At 41.0% G+C, this 21692-nt stretch overlaps 2 protein-coding genes across 2 annotated transcripts; one reads left to right on the top strand and one right to left on the bottom strand.

The window, feature by feature from the left end:
• Window positions 1-18: 18 nt before the first annotated feature.
• LOC121732364 (nucleolar protein 10) lies at window positions 19-13884 on the bottom strand. The gene is made up of 19 exons (XM_042122229.1): window positions 13645-13884; window positions 13089-13349; window positions 12749-12889; window positions 12412-12620; window positions 11935-12163; window positions 11706-11832; window positions 10555-10723; window positions 9952-10183; window positions 9580-9705; window positions 9042-9466; window positions 8147-8211; window positions 7931-8028; window positions 7465-7539; window positions 6712-6875; window positions 2467-2668; window positions 2139-2314; window positions 1221-1401; window positions 729-944; window positions 19-508 (listed from the first exon to the last, which is right to left on the bottom strand). Exons 1-19 carry the CDS (start codon window positions 13708-13710, stop codon window positions 266-268), a joined length of 3405 nt encoding a protein of 1134 aa, XP_041978163.1. The 5' UTR covers window positions 13711-13884; the 3' UTR covers window positions 19-265.
• Window positions 13885-20147: 6263 nt separating this feature from the next.
• On the top strand, window positions 20148-21574 carry LOC121725542 (M-phase phosphoprotein 6). The gene has a single exon (XM_042112552.1). The coding sequence runs from the start codon at window positions 20279-20281 to the stop codon at window positions 20678-20680; it is 402 nt and encodes a 133-aa protein (XP_041968486.1). The 5' UTR covers window positions 20148-20278; the 3' UTR covers window positions 20681-21574.
• The last annotated feature ends 118 nt before the right edge of the window (window positions 21575-21692 follow it).

Genomic DNA, 21692 nt, shown 5'->3' on the forward strand with positions numbered 1-21692 from the left:
ATGTTATATTACTTATATACAATGTTGGATGTCAACGTGTTGCGAACCTAAGTTTATAACGACATAATAAAATAGTTGAAATCAATAACGTATTTATTATTAAATATATCGAAATCACAGTTGATGAATAAAATTATTAAGTATAAATTGTTAAAAAATTATTGCACATTAAAAAAATAACAATTGGAGATCTATATAACTCATACTTCGCCGGTCCGAGCGAGAGAAAGAAACAATTAATGCTCATCTCACTAGTAGATACTGGCTATTGCAAATAATGGCACATTCCGAGGGCGAAGAGCGAGACTGTGGCGAGCGTGAGAATGAGACAGAGGTATCGGCCCTTGATTGGATAGTGAAACAGCTCGGCGCGCATGCGCAGGGTGGAGGCGAAGGCGAGCACGGCGGCGACGTCGGCGGGGGGCGTGTCCTGGTGCAGGAACGGTCGCGCGCTCAGCTCGTGTCCCGCCCCCGACGTGCGCGCGCACTCCGCTGATAGCCGCGCCGCCTGCACACACCACAAATTAGCGTCCATATTATAAGTTTATTAATGTTGTGACAATTATTTAAATTATATCGAAATACCATTACTGATGATATTAGACCTATTGTTAAATTAGTGCAATGGATTTTTTTTATACTTGCAAAATTGGTTAACTTTTAAGATCAGTATCTAGCAAAGACATTTATACCAAAAATAAGTTGTCATTTGCACTTAGCAAAATTACCTGAATGAAAGGAACTATAGCGGCCGATATCCACAGCAACAGGTTGAGGATACTGATGGCCAATATGGGCTCCGTCCCCGTGTCCAGTTTGTCCATGTTCAGGAGCCACATGATACCCGATATCGCCCACGATATGTTCACGATCGTGAATAGACAGACTGATGGGGCTAAGTCGTCGTTCAAATAGTTTAATAACTTACGGAATTCTAAAATTTCCTGAAAAATGTTATTAATGAAAAATATTAGGCAATGTATAAGTACAGTCACTGGTCGCAGTTGTATCACAGTTCGCAATTGTTTAAATATCGAATGAGGCAAAATATTGTACTCATGTACGTTTGTTACTTATTTATAAAAGTACTGAACAATTGAAGATCAGATTATTATAGTTAGGACTCTATTTTTACCCCGAAAAAGTACCGTGTTCCTCTTAGGATAGTAAAGCAAAGAGAGAGCTAAAGTAAAGCAGTTTCACAAACAAAAATAACGTACTCGCATCCAATTGAAAGGAATAATAGTTCGGTTCAAGAGTCTCTCTTTAAGGAACTGCAGATGCGCCTGCAGCAACTGCGCCTGGAGACAGTAGCTCGTGATGATGGTCGCCTGGATCATGTCGTGGATGAGCGTGCACACTATCAGCAACACTTTCAATGCCAATACAGCTTCTTTCGAACTGGAAAAAATAAAATCCCTTATTGATAACTATAAAGGTGCTCCCACACAGCAGTTATATAACGTTATAAGATATTGTGTAACACGATGACATTTTATAACAGCGTGTTATATACGCTACAACATGTCAAGAAATAAACGTGTCTTTTGTTATAATTCATTAAAAAAAGTTAGACAAAAATGTTATCTAACGTAACTGCTGTGTGGGATCACATTTAACGCACACAACGCCGCGCACTGCGACAGAGCGGCTGACAGATCTTCTGTTTCACACGTCACACGGTAATGCTTCATGTTGCATCTCGCTCTCGCTATTTCATCGCTTGTTCGCAGTTCCTAGCGTTGCGTCGGTGGACTTACAATGAACTTTACATACACTTGTATGTTCAACAACGTTTGTCAAAGTAGCTTTTCCAGCGGAATAGACAACGATAGCAACTTGATAAACCCTTTATAACAATGTGAGTCCACATTGTCGCTTATCTATGCTTTCCTTGTCTATCGAGAGGACTTTCCAACGTATAAGACAAAGACAACGTTAGAGTTAATAGGTTAGGTTTGTATATTACCTATCTTGATTTTAAACCTTATCCCTTACTAATAGAAATATTGCTGTGTTAATCTGTTTGATCTTTTCCAACGTATCAGACAAATACAGCAATTTCTATCGTAAAAATGCTTATTTAGTAAATATTTATAATATGTTATAAGAATTGGGGTAGTAAAAAGGTCCCTTACCTTGTTTCAAACCATCTGAACATGATGTTTCCTTTTGCCATCATTAAATTAACAGAACACAAGGAGAGGCACATCCATAATATGCTTAAGATTATGAAAAACCACAGCATACGTAGTAATCGCTTTGGTTTCGCAGTGGGCATGCCCTGTGGCGCGTATGATGAAAGTAGAAACACCTGAAGATAAGAACATACTTCAACATTTTTTAATTTACATAAATATAAATTAAGATATCCATGATGGAAATCTTAGTTTGTATTTATGTAAAAAGGATATTTTATCATGTAAATATAGGTAGAATATATTATATAAATAATAGTAACCTCACCCTTTCCATCAAATTTTGCAATTGCTCATTATCAGCTACTCTAAATAAATATAACGCATATAGAAAACCCGTAAAATGTAGTACGCTGGGGCCGATATACGTAAAAACTACGTTCCCGTAGCAAACTTGCTTGTACGTATCATAATCTAGCGAGGACTGCAGCGCCAGCGGTACTAGTTTATAACATAAACCTCTATCTCGCCTGGAAAAAGAAAAAAATACAGTCATGGAGTAAATAATAAAAGTGCACTGAAAGTTGCATAATAAAATTATTAGGGCCTGTTTCATCACTTCCTGATAAGTTCCGGATAGGCTATCCACTACTTAACTTGACAGATAAAGTATGGAGAATCTGTCAAAAAAGTTGTGGATAGCCTATCCGGCACTTTATCAGGAAGTGGTAAAACAGGCCCTTATACAGTTACTAATTTGCCCCGCGGATACGTTGCTACTTGCTGCCTTCACCAGCTGTTACGATATTTTAACGAAGTATTAAACAAATCTGCAAAGACAGTAACATTGTATAACCCGTTGCATAATGTTGTATAAGTAATGAAGTTTTCTCATAAAAAATGTATGGTTCCTTTGCTATTAAGAAACTTCGGCGCAAAAAAGTTGCGGGCATCATCGTGTTTGATATACATACCTATTACCTAAAATATATTATACTAGATGTCCCGGTGAACTTCGTGTCACTTATAAACCTTCCCTGGACTTCCACGATCATTTTAAGACTAAAATTAGCCAAATCGGTTCAGCCGTTACCGAGTTATAGCGTTACTAACACAATTGAAAATCCATTTTTATATATAACTAGCTGTCCCGGTGAACTTCGTGTCACTTTAAAACCTTCCCTGGACTTCTACGAATATTTTAAGACTAAAATCAGCCCAATCCGTTCAGACGTTTTCGAGTTTTAGCGCGACTAACACATTTGGAAATCCATTTTTATATATGAGAGAAGAAGAAAGATAATATAGATTATGTATACAGGGTGCAATAAACATTCCTGCCAAATTTGTTCCAAGGCCTTAGGTATCATTAGGAGAGTCCATTTAAGCAAAGCTGCAAAACTAACGGGCGACGCGTCGTGTGTAGTGTTTTTAGGATAACTTTCGGAAGCTATTTCTCAACATTTTAGTACTGAGTGATTATAAAAGAAAAAATAAGTGTATTTTTATTTTTAACAAGGATCAATACTTATATCAAAGGCAGGAAGGTTTAATTGCATCCTGTATATATCTAATATATAAAATATACATATATATAATTTTGTGATGATAGGTACTTATATCAACAATCGTGTTGGCCCGAACCTTAACGCCAATCAGTTTGGCTTTCGAATGGGACGATCCACCATCGGGGCGGTAGATCAATTGCGGACCATTGTAAGGGAAGGAACCGCCCGGGGCGAGGTAGTTTTGGCAATATCCCTGGATATATCTAATGCCTTCAACTCCTTGCCCTGGACAACGATAAAGGAAGGGCTCCGGTATCATAAGGTGCCCAAGTACCTGAGAAGGATTCTTGGAGATTACCTTTCGGTGCGATACATAGAGTACCCAACAAAAGAAGGCTGGAAAAGAATGGCAGTTGTGTGCGGTGTTCCACAGGGGTCTGCCTTAGGTCCTCACCTGTGGAACATCGGATACGACTGGGTGTTACGTGTCGCCAACCTGCGAGGAGTTGTGCTGCTGTGTTATGCCGATGACACACTAGTTATCTGTCGCGGGAAAACTTACCGCGAGGTCATTATTCTTGCGACAGCGGCGGTTGCCCAGGTGGTGCGCCGCATCCGCGCTCTGGGCCTGGAGGTCGCCATGGAGAAATCAGAGGCGATCTGTTTTCATGGTCCACGAAACGCGCCACCGACGGGAGCTGCCGTAATCGTAGGCGGTACAAGGATTGAGGTCAGTCAGTCCATGACCTACCTGGGTCTAGTGCTGGATAGCCGGTGGACTTTTAAAGAGCACTTTCGCCGTTTAACGGTGAAAGTTTCCAAGGCCGCCGGCGGTCTAGCGGGCCTTCTCCCGAATCTGGGGGATTACTCCCATGTACAGGCGCCGACACCCCAGTTTGGGGTGTCGGCGCCTGTACATGGGAGTAATCCGCTCCATGTGTATGTACGGTGCGCCGATATGGGTCGAGCGACTGACGACCAGGACCAGGAGAATCCTAACTGGGTTACAACGGACGATGGCTATAAGGGCGATAAGGGGATACCGCACCGTCTCTAAAAATGCTGCGTGTGTCCTTGCCGGCAGTATCTCGTGGGATATTGAAGCCGAGTCACTGGCTGAAATATTTTGGCTATGCCAGGAGGAACGTGAGGTAGGACGAATCCCATCGATAGACCAGATACGGAGATGGAGAAGAGCAGCACGGGACCGAGATTTTGACCTTTGGCTCGGTCGTCTGAATGAGTCCCTAGTCAGCGTCGAGCTGCTAAACGCAATGCGTCCCGTACTGAGGGAATGGGTGGACAGAGACAGCGGTGCGTTGTCGTACCGTCTCACACAGGTACTGACCGGGCACGGCTGCTTCGGTCAGTATCTGTGCAACATGGCCAGACGCCAGCAAAACACTGCTTGCCATCACTGTAGTGACGACCGGGATACGGCGCAGCACACGTTGCTCGTCTGTCCCGCTTGGAGCAGTCAAAGAGCGGCCTTACAGGCCACTATTGGACCCGACATCACGCTGCCGGCCATCGTTCGTGCGATGCTGGACAGCCAACACTATTGGAGGGCAGTCGAGGCATTCGCCGAAGTGGTAATGTCGTCGAAAGAGGAGGCGGAGCGCAGGCGAGAGGCGGAGGCGCTCGATCCTCAGAGAAGGCCGAGGCGGAGACCAAGGGCCAGACATGGTCGCGATATCCCGCCTTAGCAGGGGAGCTCGGGGCGACGGTATGGGGCTGCCGTCGCCCATGACATCGAGTCCCGGGTAGGCCACGATGCACTAGGTGTTCCAGTGCATCGTCGCGGAGTAATGTGGAATGGTGTATCCACGAGTTGAGCCTCAGGTGAGGCAGAGGCGGTGGGGCTGCGGTCGTATATCACGCATTTCCCGTAGTCCCACCTTCAGGAGCAGGAACACCGTTGGGGTTTTAGTGGGTATAGTCTCGGGTGCGTCTTCCGTCTGCCCCAGCTGCCCCAGGGAGTCCCACATACCTCGGTGGTCCTCCCCAGGCCCCGAGGATGCGTAATAGCATTCCCCCAACGAAAAAAAAAAAAAAAAAAAAAAAGGTACTTATATCAATCATGAAACAAGATGATGCCCGCAACTTTACCTATATGTGTTATTATTTGCATATTATTTATGAACGAATAAATAAAACAAGTATGTATCTGTGTATCTGTGAGCGGCAATAACCTCCTATCGGAAATGGCCGTGTCTTATAAAAACAATAAATATCATTATTATTAATTAGCATCAAGTTTCATTACGTGTATTCGCATAAAATAATTTCAATATTATTAAAAGTAAAATTTCAAAAGGTAGGTAGGTTAGGTAGTTTCTATAGTTTCTATAGTGTATAGACTATAGTGTATAGGTACGTCTTACTACTACTGTATAGTATTTTTTTTTTATTTTCAACGTTGAATGCATTATCCTACTATGTCGATTGTCTACAGATCTGTGTGACTAATCCAAGACGATGTAAAAGGCACTGAAGTCTGAAGATCTGTCGGCAAACGATTTTTTTTTAATGAAATAAGGGGGCAAACGAGCAAACGGGTCACCTGATGGAAAGCAACTTCCATCGCCCATGGACACTCGCAGCATCAGAAGAGCTGCAGGTGCGTTGCCGGCCTTTTAAGGGGTAATAGGGGAGGGTAGGGAAGGGAATAGGGAAGGGTACGGAAGGAAATAGGGCCTCCCCTACCCTTCCGTACCCTCGTACGGAAGGAAATAGGGGAGGGTAGGAAAAGGCAAAGGATAGGGGATTGGGCCTCCGGTAAACTCACTCGGCGAAACACAGCGGAAGCGTTGTTTCACGCCGGTTTTCTGTGAGGTATTTCTCCGGTCGAGCCGGCCCATTCGTGCCGAAGCATGGCCCTCCCACGTCAACAACGATTCCCTAAAGTCACCGACAGACCAGACCAGCAGCCAGCTAGACCCTTAAAATTGGACATCATTCAAAGTTCAAATAATTTACTAAGCATACAATAATATACAATAGTATAAAAGTTAGGTAGCGTACATCATTGTATCTCAACTCTGTGCTGTGTAGTATGTACTCACCTAAAACATGCCATGTACTGCAGCACATACCCCAAACACATGAGCACCGCTACCTGCGCGGAGTGGAAGTGTGACAGACATATCATACATCGTGATGAGTTCGGGACATCCACCACGGGCCGCAGACCCATTATAGTAAGGAGCTTCAAGTATGGAAGGAGTATCTGAAAGTATAAAGTTAATTTACTGTGGGGATCGCTTTAGCAAAAAGCGGCTATTGTCGGTGTAGAAATAATATAGCGCTACTAAAATCTATCATTCACTTATACAGGGTGTAACAAAAATAAGTGATAATACTTTAGGGTGTGTGCATGTTCCTTGTAGAGAGTTCACTGTGAAAGTAGCAGCTAAGGCCAAAATTTTTTTTCACTTTTGTTTGGGGAAACTCGTGACGCTCGGGCCCTTGCCCATACAAAAGTGAAAAAAAAAAAATCGTCAGCGCTGCTACTTTCACAGTCAACTCTGCTGTGTCGCCTGTTAAGGTACATGCATCGGTACTAATTACTATGATTGTGTTTAACTAGGTTTTAATGCATGTACTGTTTGGTGTCCTTAATTTAAATAAATAAATAAACTCTCTACAAGGAACACATACACACCCTAAAGTATTATCACTTATTTTCGTTACACCCTGTATACTGTGAAACTACCGTAATCAGTGAAATAATAGTAAATAAAGTAAAAATTATGAAATTGTAAAAATGCACTACAAAATCTAAAGGATCGAGGGGGAAAATGTAAGGTATACATTACCTTCGATTTACAGTAATGTAAAATTGCGGACGTACTCATGTAGTCAGTATCCGGGGACTCGGTTATTTCACCTATCTGTAACATTAAATAACATAATATTATTCTGTAGAATATTGTAAGTGCAATGCAATCAAAATATAAGTATATGTTACATAGGGCCAAGGAGGCCTCCAAGCTGTCGCGTCGTTGAAACTTTTTCTTGAGCAGGGGGGCCCAAAAAAATTTGTAGCTGCCTTTAGCTATGTCACGGAATAAGTACCTACCATACTCATTATTTTTATATTGAAGCACACATTTCTTCAGCAATATTATTACTGTGTTTTTTGGTTTTGTTTTTTGACTTAGGCTCCATAAATAATAAATATTATAATTATTCAGGGGACCTGTCACCTAGGAGGGCTGGGACGCCTTAGTTGAAATCATCATAACACTTCGTCGTTTTCGTTAGTATAAACGAAGCACTCACGTCCACACTGTTGGCGTCGATGCTGGACCTCGCGGATCTCTCCATCGCGGACCGGGCCAGCTTGCCGTCCAGCACATGGCAGTCCAATAGATCACTGGCTAGACACACAATAAAATACCTTATCCATTTTATTGGCAATAACTCACTTTAATTGCCCTAAGGACGCATTAAGAGATAACTCGCGGGCATAAATAGGAGCGGACGAGCGATACTCACTGCTGTCGTACGATACATTATCGTGTTGCATCCTGTAGTGGCTGTTTCGGAGTTGACAGGCGCAGTTTGTATATCATGTTTTATTTCCACCCACTTGCATCGAAATTATTGTGACGGTAAACAAAACGAAACTCGATATCGGACGCACGAACTGTACTGGCAGAGTGCTTTAATGATTGTATTTTAATGTTTATTACTTTTATCGCTGTTTATGTTATGACTCTGTTGGGAAGCCAGGGTTGGTCAACCATTGAACTTATGAATTTTTAGCAAAGTAAAGACTGAAGAGTATTTTTTAGTTTTAAAAAGCGTTAGGTTCTACGTACTAGTCTACCTTCTATTAGCGTCAAAAAAGCAGTGACTCTTTTGTCATTCGTCATTAAATGTTATGTTCAATTATTTCACTGACTTTTTACCGCGTTAAAATATCCTTATTATTATCTCGCATTTCGCCCAACTCCAAAAAATCCTCTGAATTCGAGCATAGTATTATAGAAATTGGGAATTTGGGAATACATTAACCCACATAATTATCGGACTTTTCGCGATTTCTGTATAAACCGTACGCGAGTTCAAAGGAATATTTATTGTTGGGCGAAATGCGAGGTAATGTTTTCACACTCAAACTCAGTTCATCACTGTCGCACTTCGCACCGATTCCTCGAAACTGTCGCGCGAAACAGTATAGAAGTGGACCTACTTTTAAGAAATAAATCATTTTAATCGATTACGCTGGCTTATTGATATTTCATTGACACAATAGTGAAATTTCATGTTTTTTCATTTAGTAAAAATCTGTAATTGAAAAATAGGAGTATTGTTAGTTCTTAAATGGTGAAGTTAGTAAAATACTGAACATTACTATTATTGAACATTAATTTATTTAACGATTTACATCTTGGGTAGTCTTTTCTTTGCCAAAAAGCCAGTTCTTCTGACAATCTTTTTCCTCTCTTGGTAGTGCTTCTGCATCTTCTTTTGAGTGTCGGAGGAGTTCTTTTTGCTTCTCATGGAGAATTTCATCTCCCTGTTGCCGCCCGTCCCGGAGACGACGGCCGAGCCCTCTTTAGTCAGCCGCTCGCCTAAACTCTTCTTACTAACTTGCATTAAGCTTTTGATATTGTTAGTTTTCGGTACACCGTTGAGCTCGTACATTTTCTCTTTACTTTCCTTCTCATTTTCATCCTCGTTTTGTCTCTTGTTTCGAATGATTTTGTGCTGCTTTTTCATTTCCTTGGCCCAGGTGCGATCCTCGTCGGAGCTGTCGTCGCTGGACTCGTACAACTCCTTGTCGGAATCCGATTCCTCCTTCTCTTCCACCTGAAATATAATAATATTAGTTTGAGTATTTCTTTATTATAGTATATTTTTGTGTATTTGGCACAAAGTAAACAGTGAGAAATTACTATTTTATTAAAAATGAAATAACTGACCTCCATCTGTTCCTCCACGGCTTTCGTTTTGGTTTTGTTCTTGTCTAATCTGGACAGCACGGGGTTCAGCAGGCGATACTCGTCGGCCTCCTTGTCAACTTCGAAGTCTGGGTTTTCGAACAGAGCCTATGAAACAAAACAGTATTAATTATAAAATCCTTGTCAGTTTATCCCGATTGCACTAGACAGAGGGTTATATTTTTCGAGTAATGTAAGTGCCTATTTTTCTTTATCACTCTCCTGGGTTTAAAAGCCATTTTTTTTTATTATTTTTCTTACAATAATTATATTTTGGTTATTACTTATTAGTATAATAGGTTTTTTTAATACTTCAGCCTAATGGACTCTCTCATCTCTGAATAACCAACATACCTTGAACCTGTCGTCCTTCAATAGATTAGTAGGCTGTTTCTTGCGTGGTTGGGTGTCGAGTAACCTGGACGCCAGGTCCCTGTTGACTTTGGGCAGGCTGTCGTCGACGGTGATCCTCGCGGGCCGCTCCTGCGCGATCTTCTCTCGAATCTTCTTCTTTTTGTACTCCTCGAACGCAAATGGATCCGCGATAGACTTGGCCCTCTTGTACAACCGTACGTCAACAAAGTACCTGAAATGGTTGCATAGTCCGGGTGCCATCGCAATTCTCATACAAACGTAATACCAAGATCATTTCCCATACGAGAATCTTATAACTTTAAACGAGCAATTCTTGTATATATATATAAGCATTGGAATCTCGGATTCGGCTATTCTTATATTGGAAATTGCGAGGGCACCCGGACTCTTTGGCTATGTTTGGGAAAACATATTTTTTTTACATATTTTAACGAGGAATTATTTTAAATAATGAAAACAGAAGAAATAAAATAATATAAACCACAAGCGCATTAAAAGACAAAGAGATGTTTTGTTAATGTTTCTTGCGTTCTTAAAGAAAGTATCATATTAACTATTAAAATGTTTATAAAGTTGACTTACCCATGCATGTACGCTCTCAATAAGTTGGTTCCAAGCAAGTGGTCCAAGCCCAGGGTCTCGAGCTCCTGCTTGGTGAGGAACTTGTAGTCGTCGTAGACGGTCTGCGCCGCGCTGCCCTCCATCTCCTCCGTCAGGTTGTCCAGGAACGCGCACCAGCGGGGCGCCGGACCTGATTACATAGATTAAAAGATAATTTTTTAACCCCCTTTTTAACCAAGATAATTCGCTGGAGCCGGGCAATAAAGGCGTAATATCAAAAATCGTTTTGTTCAGAAGAGACAAAATAAGCTATTTTATTTATAGTGCAGCGTACAGTGGTCCAAAACAAATGTGTGATGTCTCATATGAAAGTTAATTTTTTTACCTATTTAACCATATCAAAATAATTGTAATGGTATAAAAAATTATTGAAATAATTGAATAAAGTATAATACAACTAATAAGCGATATTGTTTCGATTGTAACATTGTTTATAGACTTTATAAAAACACCAAACTGCTTGAGATTTACGGCTGTAAGAACATAATACGACGTATTTTTCGTTTTAGATTTCGAGCGTACCAGCCGATTACTCCGTTCTTCTGGGGAATCTTATAGCGAAAGCTTAGTTGTATCGTATCTTCACCGGTTTTTTTAGTTATGTTTCATAGAGTAATGCAGGAATACAGTTTTAGTCGTATTTCCGATTCAATAAAGCTTTTGTCATTTATTATACCCGAAATATTATTTTAAAAATATGAAATAAATAGGGGTGATAGACTAATACTTAGAGAAGCCAAAAATCAAATAACATTAAAAAGGGTGTAACCGGCGTTTACCGCTTTGTTGCCCTGGGCCAGCGATATTTGCACAGCCTAGTTGATAGATAAGTCAGCTTTGTCAGTCATTATACGCTACGTAAAAAAATTTAACAACGTCAGTGTATATTTCATGGATGTTGGTTATGGAATTTATTTATATTTTTGTTTACATCTGTAAATTACACCATTAATACATAAAATATAGATCATTGGCTTCAGTGTATTTCTTCTTTACAGATTACAACAAATTATTGTAATGAAATAAGTCAGATTGTGAACAGTAAATATTCGGGAAGAAACTTTTAGGAACATTTTCATTTTGATGCCATATTTCAGACTATAGACACTTACCTAATGATGGAATATAGTATATTTGCATCTTTTGATCTTCTACAGCCATCATACTTAATCCAGTGTTGGGTATTACACACAGATCATTGAAATCTACAGAAGATTCAATATTGGTATATTGTTTGCCCTGAAATATAATAAAGATGTTGATATAGAATCCAAAAGAATGAATAAAAATCACTTGATTCTCCTTATACCTTACAGTAAATAAATAATAGAGTGCAATTACCGTGTTATTATCCCAAATTTTTACTACATTAGCATCCATGGAATAAACATAGTTCATTGTTTTGTGAAATTCTATACTTTTAATAGGAATTTCGTTCATATGTTCCTTCACCAGCAGCGGTTTACTGGAGCGTATGTCGTATAGCAGGACGTGGCCTGACGATGTGCCCACCCCCATTTGTAATGCACCGTTAAACTTTAATGCTGTTATAGCTGGGATGTCATTGTTTCTAGAATCATTTATTGGTTATTAATTTATTTTTCTTCACGTTAATAATTTTGTTACAATTATTGTGTTCTTAAATACATACAAAATATCTTTTTATCTTTAAAAAACTAAATTATGAATGTAATACACACAGATTGTTGTTGTATGCCAACAGAAACATTGATTATTAATTATTATAATAGTAGATGTCTCTGTGGTACTGCTGTTATTGAACAACAAGAGACTATTTAATTATTTGTGATAACTTACTTGTAGTCAGAATTAGAACAGTGTAAGGCACAATCCAATATTCCTTGTCTCATTTTTGTGCGGGGGTCCCATGCCTCTACGTGTCCACTTTCTGTGCCAAATACTAATAAACCATGTTCCTCGTTGACATTGCAACAATTAATGCCACTCGCTTTTGTCACATATGGTGCTAAAAACTGACCTAACTCCAAATTAAGTCTGTATACTTCCTGAAAAAAAAAACACATATTTTCAGGTTTATAATTTTTAAAATGTGATCATTATTGTCCATAAATACTATATTATTTTAGATATATTATTTCATGTTTATACTAATAAGATGTCTTAAAATTCTTACACTTGAAGCCCCAACAACAATCAAATCACATGATGGCCGATGATATTTCATATCCCTTCCAAAATGTGGCACGCGCAGTCGGTAGTGGCGGCCATGTCCTACGTGGAACTCCACATACCTATCGCATTGTAAAAAAACTATCTGAAAAGTTTAAAATATTCAGTAGGGCATGAAAAATTTATTTGTAAATTTGTACAAAATTGTTTTTTTAATAAGTATTACCCTATTTTTATCCCAAATTATAAGAACACAAAATTAAATCCTTTGAGAATAATGTACTTTCTATTAAAAATTTATACAAACTTCACATACATATTGTGTAGAATAGTTGTTTGTTTACCTTTGAGTAATCTTCACTTAAAATTTCAAATGTAACTACTTCTGAATCTAAACATCTTTCAAACTTTAAAGACAAATTGTTAACATCAAAACATTTAATTCTTGGTTTGTATATCCCTGTTGCCATAATATATTGACCATCTTTTGATACACGGACGCTTGTGCTCACCCCTGGCATATCAAATTCTTGTATGAGTTCTATTCTTCTTCTTAGGTCCACATTCTTTTTTAAAAGGGCTCTTTTTTTTCTTTCACTCAACCACTGGAATAAAAAATTAATAATGTGGTAAACAGTAAAATTATATTTTTAATGACAGTCCATACAAATAATGTTTAACCTATTTGGATAAAGTTGGAAATTACGGATATACTTTAAGTCTCATAAACATAAATAAGTTTTTGTTGGGGCAAATTGTACTGTTTGAGCGCGATAAACTAAGTGGGAAACATCGAGTTAATTAATAATAACTAAACATAACCTCAAAATATGAAACAGCATTAAAGACCATTATAAGTAAATTTTATTTTATATTTGTTTTTTCAAGGTTTTTACTTACATCAGGTAAAGCTTTTCCAGCACTAAGATTGTAAATTTTAACATTGTCTACTTCTGAAACCTGCATTTTGATATTATTCGAAGTTAACTTTTCGCTGACTAAACTGGATAGAATAATGTATCTTAGGGAATAGTAACATATTATTTATAACTTAACATATATTTTGACGGGAACCTTGGATTTTCTTAAATACTTTATTCCAAATGAATTAATCTAAAAACTAAATCTAACAACAAAAGGTAAACACATGTTTATGACATTGACATTTTGATTGACATTTCGTGTTTTTTTTTAAATTCGTCCCGGTCGGGACAGGCGTTGCCCATACAGCCATGTGACATAGTCCATAGACTGCCTATGAGCTGTCATAGACAAAGAACTATGGCCAGTTTGTTTTGTACTTTGTAGTTTGTAGGGACGCTCAACGCGTCGACCAATGCGTTCGCTTATATATTGTAGTGCCGACTTAACACTGAAAGAATTTTTCAAATCGGACCAGTAGTTCCTGGTCGATTTCCGGTTACCTCCAAGTGTGCACGAGTATTTCTCCAGTCCTTCGGTGCCGCCGACTAACGGATTTAATCTGTATGTCGACGGTTCTCTGGGTTCTGGTGAAGTAATCGTGACAGTGTCCCTGGGCAACGTTCGCTTAAAACATCTGCGGATGTGGCAAGCGGGCCGATCGACCGGCGGACCGGCTGACCCCGGACCTGACTGCGAAAAGAGGCTGTCAGATTTGGGATCAGTCGGTCTGGGTTGGGTTGAGATATGGTCTGGTTTGGGGTTCTAGTGCTCACAGCATTGGAACCCCAACCCAGACCAGAACTCAACTCGACAACAAAAACCCAATCCAATCGGTGTTATCCGACCCGTGCCGAAGGATGCATGGCTGGGGGAAGTCAGCCGCGAACGGAGGACCCTTGATACCAGGCGACCTCGAGGAGTAAATAGCCTTACCCTTGCATGCGTGGCTCTGTGGGGGTGGACCTTTTATTTCCCTAGCTGCTCGTGGGATTTGAATGGAGATTGAAAAGGACCAGGAAAGTCTTGTGGCCGAACTGGAAGCTTTATGCTCCACGGAGGCGATGGAAATCGGCGTAGCCGAGGACCACCTATTGCCTGGGTCTGATACCCCTTCCGACCCTCTACCATCTAGCGCTTCTGCACCTTCTTCTTCTGAAGTTGGAGCTGGCGCTACCGCTAACGCCTCTAAGAGAAGAAGAAGACAACTCAGTGGGGCAGCCAAGAGACGTATCGAGTGGTGGATGGCGAGGGGTAAGAGCCTCGAAGAGGCGAAGACCCTTTGTCAGAAATCACTCAGTGAGTTTCCTGAGTATGCCGAGGAGATGGAGAAGCGTTCGAGCTCCAAACGGCAGCTCTCTGACACCGCCAACTCACAGGAAAGACCAACGAAGGCAGCCAAGCACACTAGTGCTCAGGCGCCCAAGCCGAGTTTCAGTGAGGCGGCGAGTGCCATTCGTGTGGGCATCCTCGATGCTGGGGGACCTCTTTCACAGGAGAAGCCGAGGGGTTGAAGAAATGCATTCTTCGAGTCATCGACGATCAACCGGAGGGAGAGGGACCTAAGCTAATAGGATGCGTCCACAGATCGGGTGGACTTGTCTTCACCTGCGTCGACGCTGCCTCCAAGCAGTGGCTGGCGCGGCTGATAGACATGATCCATCCCTGGGATGGAGCAGCCCTCCGCGTCGTTGACGAGGCGGAGCTGCCTAAGCCCCGTTACGCTACGGCGTGGGTTCCTGACCTAGAGGTAGGAATCATCAAGCGACTGACCTCGCAGAATGGAGGTATGGGAATCCGGCTTTGGAAAGTGGTCAGCAGGAAAGCCGACGGAAAGGGTCAAACTTTTACCTTTTCCTTCGACGAATCTGCAGTCAAGCTACTTTCCGAGCGGGATTTTCAGCTCTACTTCGGGTTTAACTGGGTTCAGCTTCGCTTGAAGGGACCAAAACCGGCACTCCTGTCAAACCCTGTAGGGTCTGACGGAGTGACGGCAACACCTCCGCTGGGCTCAACTTCCCAGCCCCACACCTCACATAAAGGACGGCGGCCAGCATCTCTTATCAAGCCTATAGGCTATAGAGGCACGGCGCCGCCCCAAGCTGGCAGCAGCGGCACATCATCTGCTACTGTTACTGCTCAGCCCAACACTCCACACGTGCAAGCACAAAACTTGCACGTGCACACCAGCAGGGGAGGTGGATGCCCGGCTGCTCAGACCAATCCCAGACCTCAAGTTCCCTTGGAAGTGGCAACTGTGAGTAGGGGTAAGCCTGGACAGTCCCGTGGTGGACGCGGACGCGGACGCGGTGGCTCTGGGGGCGCCTGCGCTGTGAGGAGGCCAGCACAGCTGCCCTCATTAGCGCAGGAGCACTCAAGTCGCAAGGTGGCGCGAAACCCCCTGCTCCGACTACCTAACCTGCACCACACAGACTAAACACACACACACAGCCATCCACATAGATTCACTTTAACACTCTACAGCTACACTCCACAGTAACACTACACAAGAAAAAAAATGATTAAAGTAATACAAGTCAAAATTTAGTTTGTTGTTATTTTTAGCAATATTCCGCGAAAACAACTTTCACCTTTAAGTAAATGAGTGAGTGTACGCATAGGCATGCGTACAGTCATGTACGCATGCCTATGCGTACACTCACTCATTTACTTAAAGGTGAAAGTTGTTTTCGCGGAATATTGCTAAAAATAATAACAAACTAAATTTAAACTATGGATTTCTGCAAAGTAACGCCTGATTCCATTAACTAATACAAGTCAACTTACGACACGCGAAGGCTGCCACTGATGTACTCTGTCAGAAGTTCATCCGGGAGGCGCTCGATATTGCTTTAATCCAAGAACCTGGAGTGTATTCAGAGAGGAATTGCAGATAAACCTCGCAGCAGTCAACAAAGCTGTCAAGACCGTAGAACAACTGGAACTAACGGTGGGAGAGCTGGAGCATAGTTTGAATGATGCTTACCTCAGCTGCCCTGTTAAGAAAACGTCAAATAAACGTAACGTACCTTGGTGGAACGATACTCTGCCGCAACTCAGGAAAGAGACCCGAGCTCTGTTTAACAGAGCAAAAAGAGACGGGAACTGGGACGCATACAGAACCGCCCTGACGACGTTTAATAGGGAGCTAAGGAAGGCCAAAAGACGCTCTTGGGCAAGGTTCTGTGAGGAAGTGAATAACACCTCACAAACCTCCAGACTATATAAAGTCATATCTAAGGCCCTTAGCTCTCATCCCAGCACTCTGAAAAGGCCAGATGGTACTTATACTAAAACGGCGGAAGAAACGCTAAGATTACTAGCCGACGTCCACTTCCCCAACAGTATCCATCTCGAAAATCACGAAGCCTTCTCTCATACGATTATTAAAACGAGACCATCAGTTGACGATTGGAGAAGAGCTTCCGTGATCTTTAAGCCTGACCGAGTCACTTGGGCAATTGACAGTTTCAAGCCTTACAAGTCCGGCGGCGAGGATAATATATTTCCGGCCCTCCTACAGCAGGGCAAGGACATTATCCTTCCTATGCTACTGAAAATATTCAGAGCAAGTTTTGCGTGGGGCTATATCCCATTGGCATGGACAAAGGTAAGGGTGTCCTACATTCCCAAAAGTGGGGACAGAGACAAAGCTCTACCAAAGTCATACAGACCAATTAGCCTCACTTCTTTCATGCTTGAAACAATGGAGAAGGTGGTCAACCTACATATAAGGGACGCCTATCTCACTAAAATGCCGCTGCATGAAAGACAACATGCCTACCAAAAAGGCAAATCTACCGAGACGGCCCCAATGGACTTGGTAGATCGGATTGATAGAGCAATTGAAGATAAAGAGATTGCGTTATGTGTCTTCCTCGATATTGAATGCGCCTTCAACACTTCAACCAGCTCTATCACAAATGGCCTGGCTTCAAAGAATATAGATCCAACAACTAGGAAATGGAACCACGCTCGACAATAGGGTAGCCTCATCGACTATTATGGACCTGACACTCAAAATCAGGCTGACACAAGGTTGCCCACAAGGAGGTGTGCTGTCACCCCTGGAATGGTCCCTGGTAGTGGATGAGCTACTAAGGGAACTGAACCTCATAGGTTACTACGCTCAAGGGTACGCTGACGACCTGGCGATTATGGTGGTGGGAAAATGCGCATCGGTGGTCGCTGGGTTGATGCAGTCAGCACTAAGAGTCGTCGAGGATTGGTGCCAAAGGGTCAAGCTAACAGTAAACGCTGATAAGATGGTCTTGATACCTTTCACCAAAAAGAGGAAGTTGGAGGGACTAAGACCCCCAACACACTTCGGGAAAACTATTAAGTTTGCGGGTGATGTCAAATATCTAGGAGTAATCCTAGACAAAGGACTCACTTGGAATAAGCACATCGAGTATGTTACGAAAAAGGCTAGATGTGCTCTGGGTTCCTGTTGGAAGCTTGTCAGCTCTAAATGGGGTATTCGGCCGAAGGCAATGCTATGGCTATATACAGCCGTAGTGAGACCGATTACCACATATGGCTGCGCAGTGTGGCATAAAAAGGCTGAACAAGTAAACTGTAATAAAAGACTAAACAGCGTACAGAGACTGGCATGTCTAATAATCACGGGTGCACTCTCGTCAACACCCACCGCTTCCCTCGAGACCCTGATCAACTTAACTCCGCTTCCTCTGCTTGTTCAGATGGAGGCCAAAAAGGTGGCTCTCAGGGCCAGGACGGCGGGTAGGACGGATTGGGTCTCCACCCCATTTCGACAGCTGGAACAGTCTCTTAGTGAATCACCTATCATGGCCATGCCATCAGATGCCATGAGCAAGGTGTATAGCTTTTCGAAGCAGTACCAGGTTTTTATACCTTCCAGGGAGGACTGGGAAAGAAAAATCCCAATCGATGTCCTCCCTAGCGACATAGTTTAGTTCACGGATGGATCAAGGAAAGACAACCGTGCGGGAGCCGGATTCTACGGGGGCAGGCCACCAAAAGGCAAATACGCCAGTTTGGGGGAATTTGCGACCGTGTTTCAGGCTGAAGTCTTCGCTATCCTCGGTTGTTCACTAGAAAGCCTGGAGATGGCCCTAGTTAATAAAAACGTTTTTATCTTCTCCGATAGTCAAGCCGCACTTAAAGCACTGACTGCCGCAGAAGTCTCGTCCAAATTAGTTCTGGAATGCGTTGAGACGTTAAACATGCTAGGAAGGAACAACAATATCCGCCTAGTATGGGTCCTGGGCCACAGCAACGTCCCCGGCAATGAAACCGCTGACGAACTGGCTAGGCTTGGGGCCGAGAGTCTCATACATGGTCCAGAACCAGTCTGTGGTATAACTCCCAGTACCACAAAGCAAGTGCTCAAGGAATGGGGTCACAGACTATGCAGGAAGCAATGGGCTGAGACCCCTGGCCTTGAACACTCCAAGGCACTAATTCCTGACTTCAACAAGAAACAATCAGAATTAGTGCTCACCTTGGGTAGGAACCAATTAAGAATCTTTACCAGAAGCCTAACTGGAAGCTCAACAAACACCTAAACAGAATAGGTATTTGTAACATAACGACTTGCAGATTCTGTGAGGAGGAGGATGAAACACCTATTCACCTTCTCCTCGACTGCCCTGCTCTACTACAGAGCAGGAACAGGCACCTTGGTTGCCATGAATACTCGTCCACAGAGGAAATTCATGGCACCAACCCCAACCATATCGTTCAATTTATGAGCAGTATTGGGTTGGGGATGATACTCTAGTACGAAGGAGTCACAATAGATCCTCATGGGTTGCAGTGACGTCAGGGCTACAGCGACCTGCCTTCTTCAAAAAAAAAAGTAGTTCCTGAGATTAGCGCGTTGAAATAAGCCCTTTCGAATAATTTTCCCCCCTTTTTTCCACATTTTCCTCTAGTTCTCCACTCTTATCAGTCTCGTGACAAAATATAGCCTATATCCTTTCTCGATACATGGGCTATCTAACACTGAAATAATTTTTCAAATCCGAGCAGTAGTTCCTGAGATTAGCGCGTTCAAATAAGCCCTTTCCAATAATTTTCCCCCCGTTTTTGCCATATTTTAATCTATTTCTTCGCTCCTATTAGTCTTTGATAACATTTTAGCCTATAGCCTTCCTCAATAAATGGGCTATCTACAACTGAAATAATAATTTTTGAAATCAGACCAGTAGTTCCTGAGATTAGTGCGTTCAAACAAACAAACTCTTACGCTTTATAATATTAGTGTAGATTGTATTTTGTCAAAATATTGAATATCCATTGTCAATATATTATTAATGATGGTTTAAAATTATTATATCAGCATTATGAATAGAAATCGTGGTTCGTGATTCGTCACCAATGGCAATATGTGGAGGTCAGTGATTGCATGCCTTTTAAAAAAAAAACTTGTCTATGATTATCGTTTATGACAATGACAGATTCATGACAGATGACAACAATTGAAAATCGAGCCTCGAGGTGTGTGCTTCTTTTATAAATTGTTTTATTTTGAAATTTAAATTGGAAAACTATAATATAAAGAAAAAACACATTTACTTGTTAAACTCTATTAAACCTTTGGAAATTATTAGTTCTATATAAATTAACAATGGCTGCACGAAAAAAACCTCAATTACCAAAATCTGTTTTGGATATGAAATTTATGAAAAAGACTAAGGAAAGGATAGAAAAAGAACTGGAAAATACACAAGATCTCGATGGACTATATTCTAGTATAATTACAAGTGAAATGCGCCACGCATCTGGGAATTTTATAACAGAAAGTAGTTTCAGTTTTTGCGAAGATTTATTAGAAGGGAGATTGTCCTACAAAGGGATGAATCCAGAAATAGAGACATTAATGGAAGCAGAAAATAAAAAATATGAAGACGAAGGTGAAATGCAAAAAGATGTTTCTGATGAAATATTAGCTAAGAAAATGAATAATTTTAACAAACGAAAACGGTTATCAAGCCCCAGCAGATATAATTTAGTAAAAAAGAAAAAATAGTTTTATATGCAGTATTAGTTTTAAACTAAAGTGGAGTGTTGATTAACCAAACATGTGGACAACAATGGGCAAAAATGTATGGAATATGAGACCATCCACCAATGGCATTGAAATATGTGTCGTCGGATGGGCCACTTCAATTGGAACAACAATTGCTAAGCTAAGACACATTTATTATTACAACTGTCCATTCCGAGCTATGAGACTTGTAAGTTGAGTAAAGGCTACTTTTACAACCCAAGATAAGCACATCATTTTCTTGAAATTAAACATGCTATGGGTTTTCTTCGTCATTCACGATGTCTTGAATTATTTGTGTGTCAGTTTTCATGGCAGCGAGTATATTTCTTAAAATTTTAAAATATATTTTTCTTAAGCAACAAAAAATCTCATTACTCCAATGGACAGTTGCAACAATAAGGTGGTCATAGTGATTGTTGTATCTATTGAGGGGACCTGTCCAATGACATGTACCTTGTTGCTATTGTAGGGTGGTCCCAATCTGCCCAATATCGACCCCACTTATGGTCCCAAGAACATCCAAATTGTGGTCAATTTCATGTAAAAATTACATAATCGCTTAGCATGCTATATGATTGTGTAGTTTTTACTAAAATAAGCTTCTTTGTTTTCTTTCAAGTCAAATTGTTTAAAAATATTTTATGTTATTTATAGTCTGTAGCCTGTTACTGTATTTGATAAATAAAATAAAAATAAAAATGTTGCATGCTTCAAAAATACAGTTTGATTATTAGAACAAACATTGTCTAAACACCTATGTTACCTAATTAGTGCAGGTAATAATCAATGTTTTACTATATTACTGTAATTAACTTAGATATGTACCCAGTTTTATTATATTGCTGGAAAGCACATTTCCAATTACCATTGTAAAATGTATAAATTACATGTTACTATAAAATTAAAATATGTATTTTTATTTCAATTATTGAGAGGGCCATCCATTTTGACTTTGAATGAAAAATAATATAAAGGTCAACATTTTTATTTC

Source organism: Aricia agestis, chromosome 1, assembly GCF_905147365.1.
Source record: "Aricia agestis chromosome 1, ilAriAges1.1, whole genome shotgun sequence".
Taxonomy (NCBI): Eukaryota; Metazoa; Arthropoda; class Insecta; order Lepidoptera; family Lycaenidae; genus Aricia; species Aricia agestis.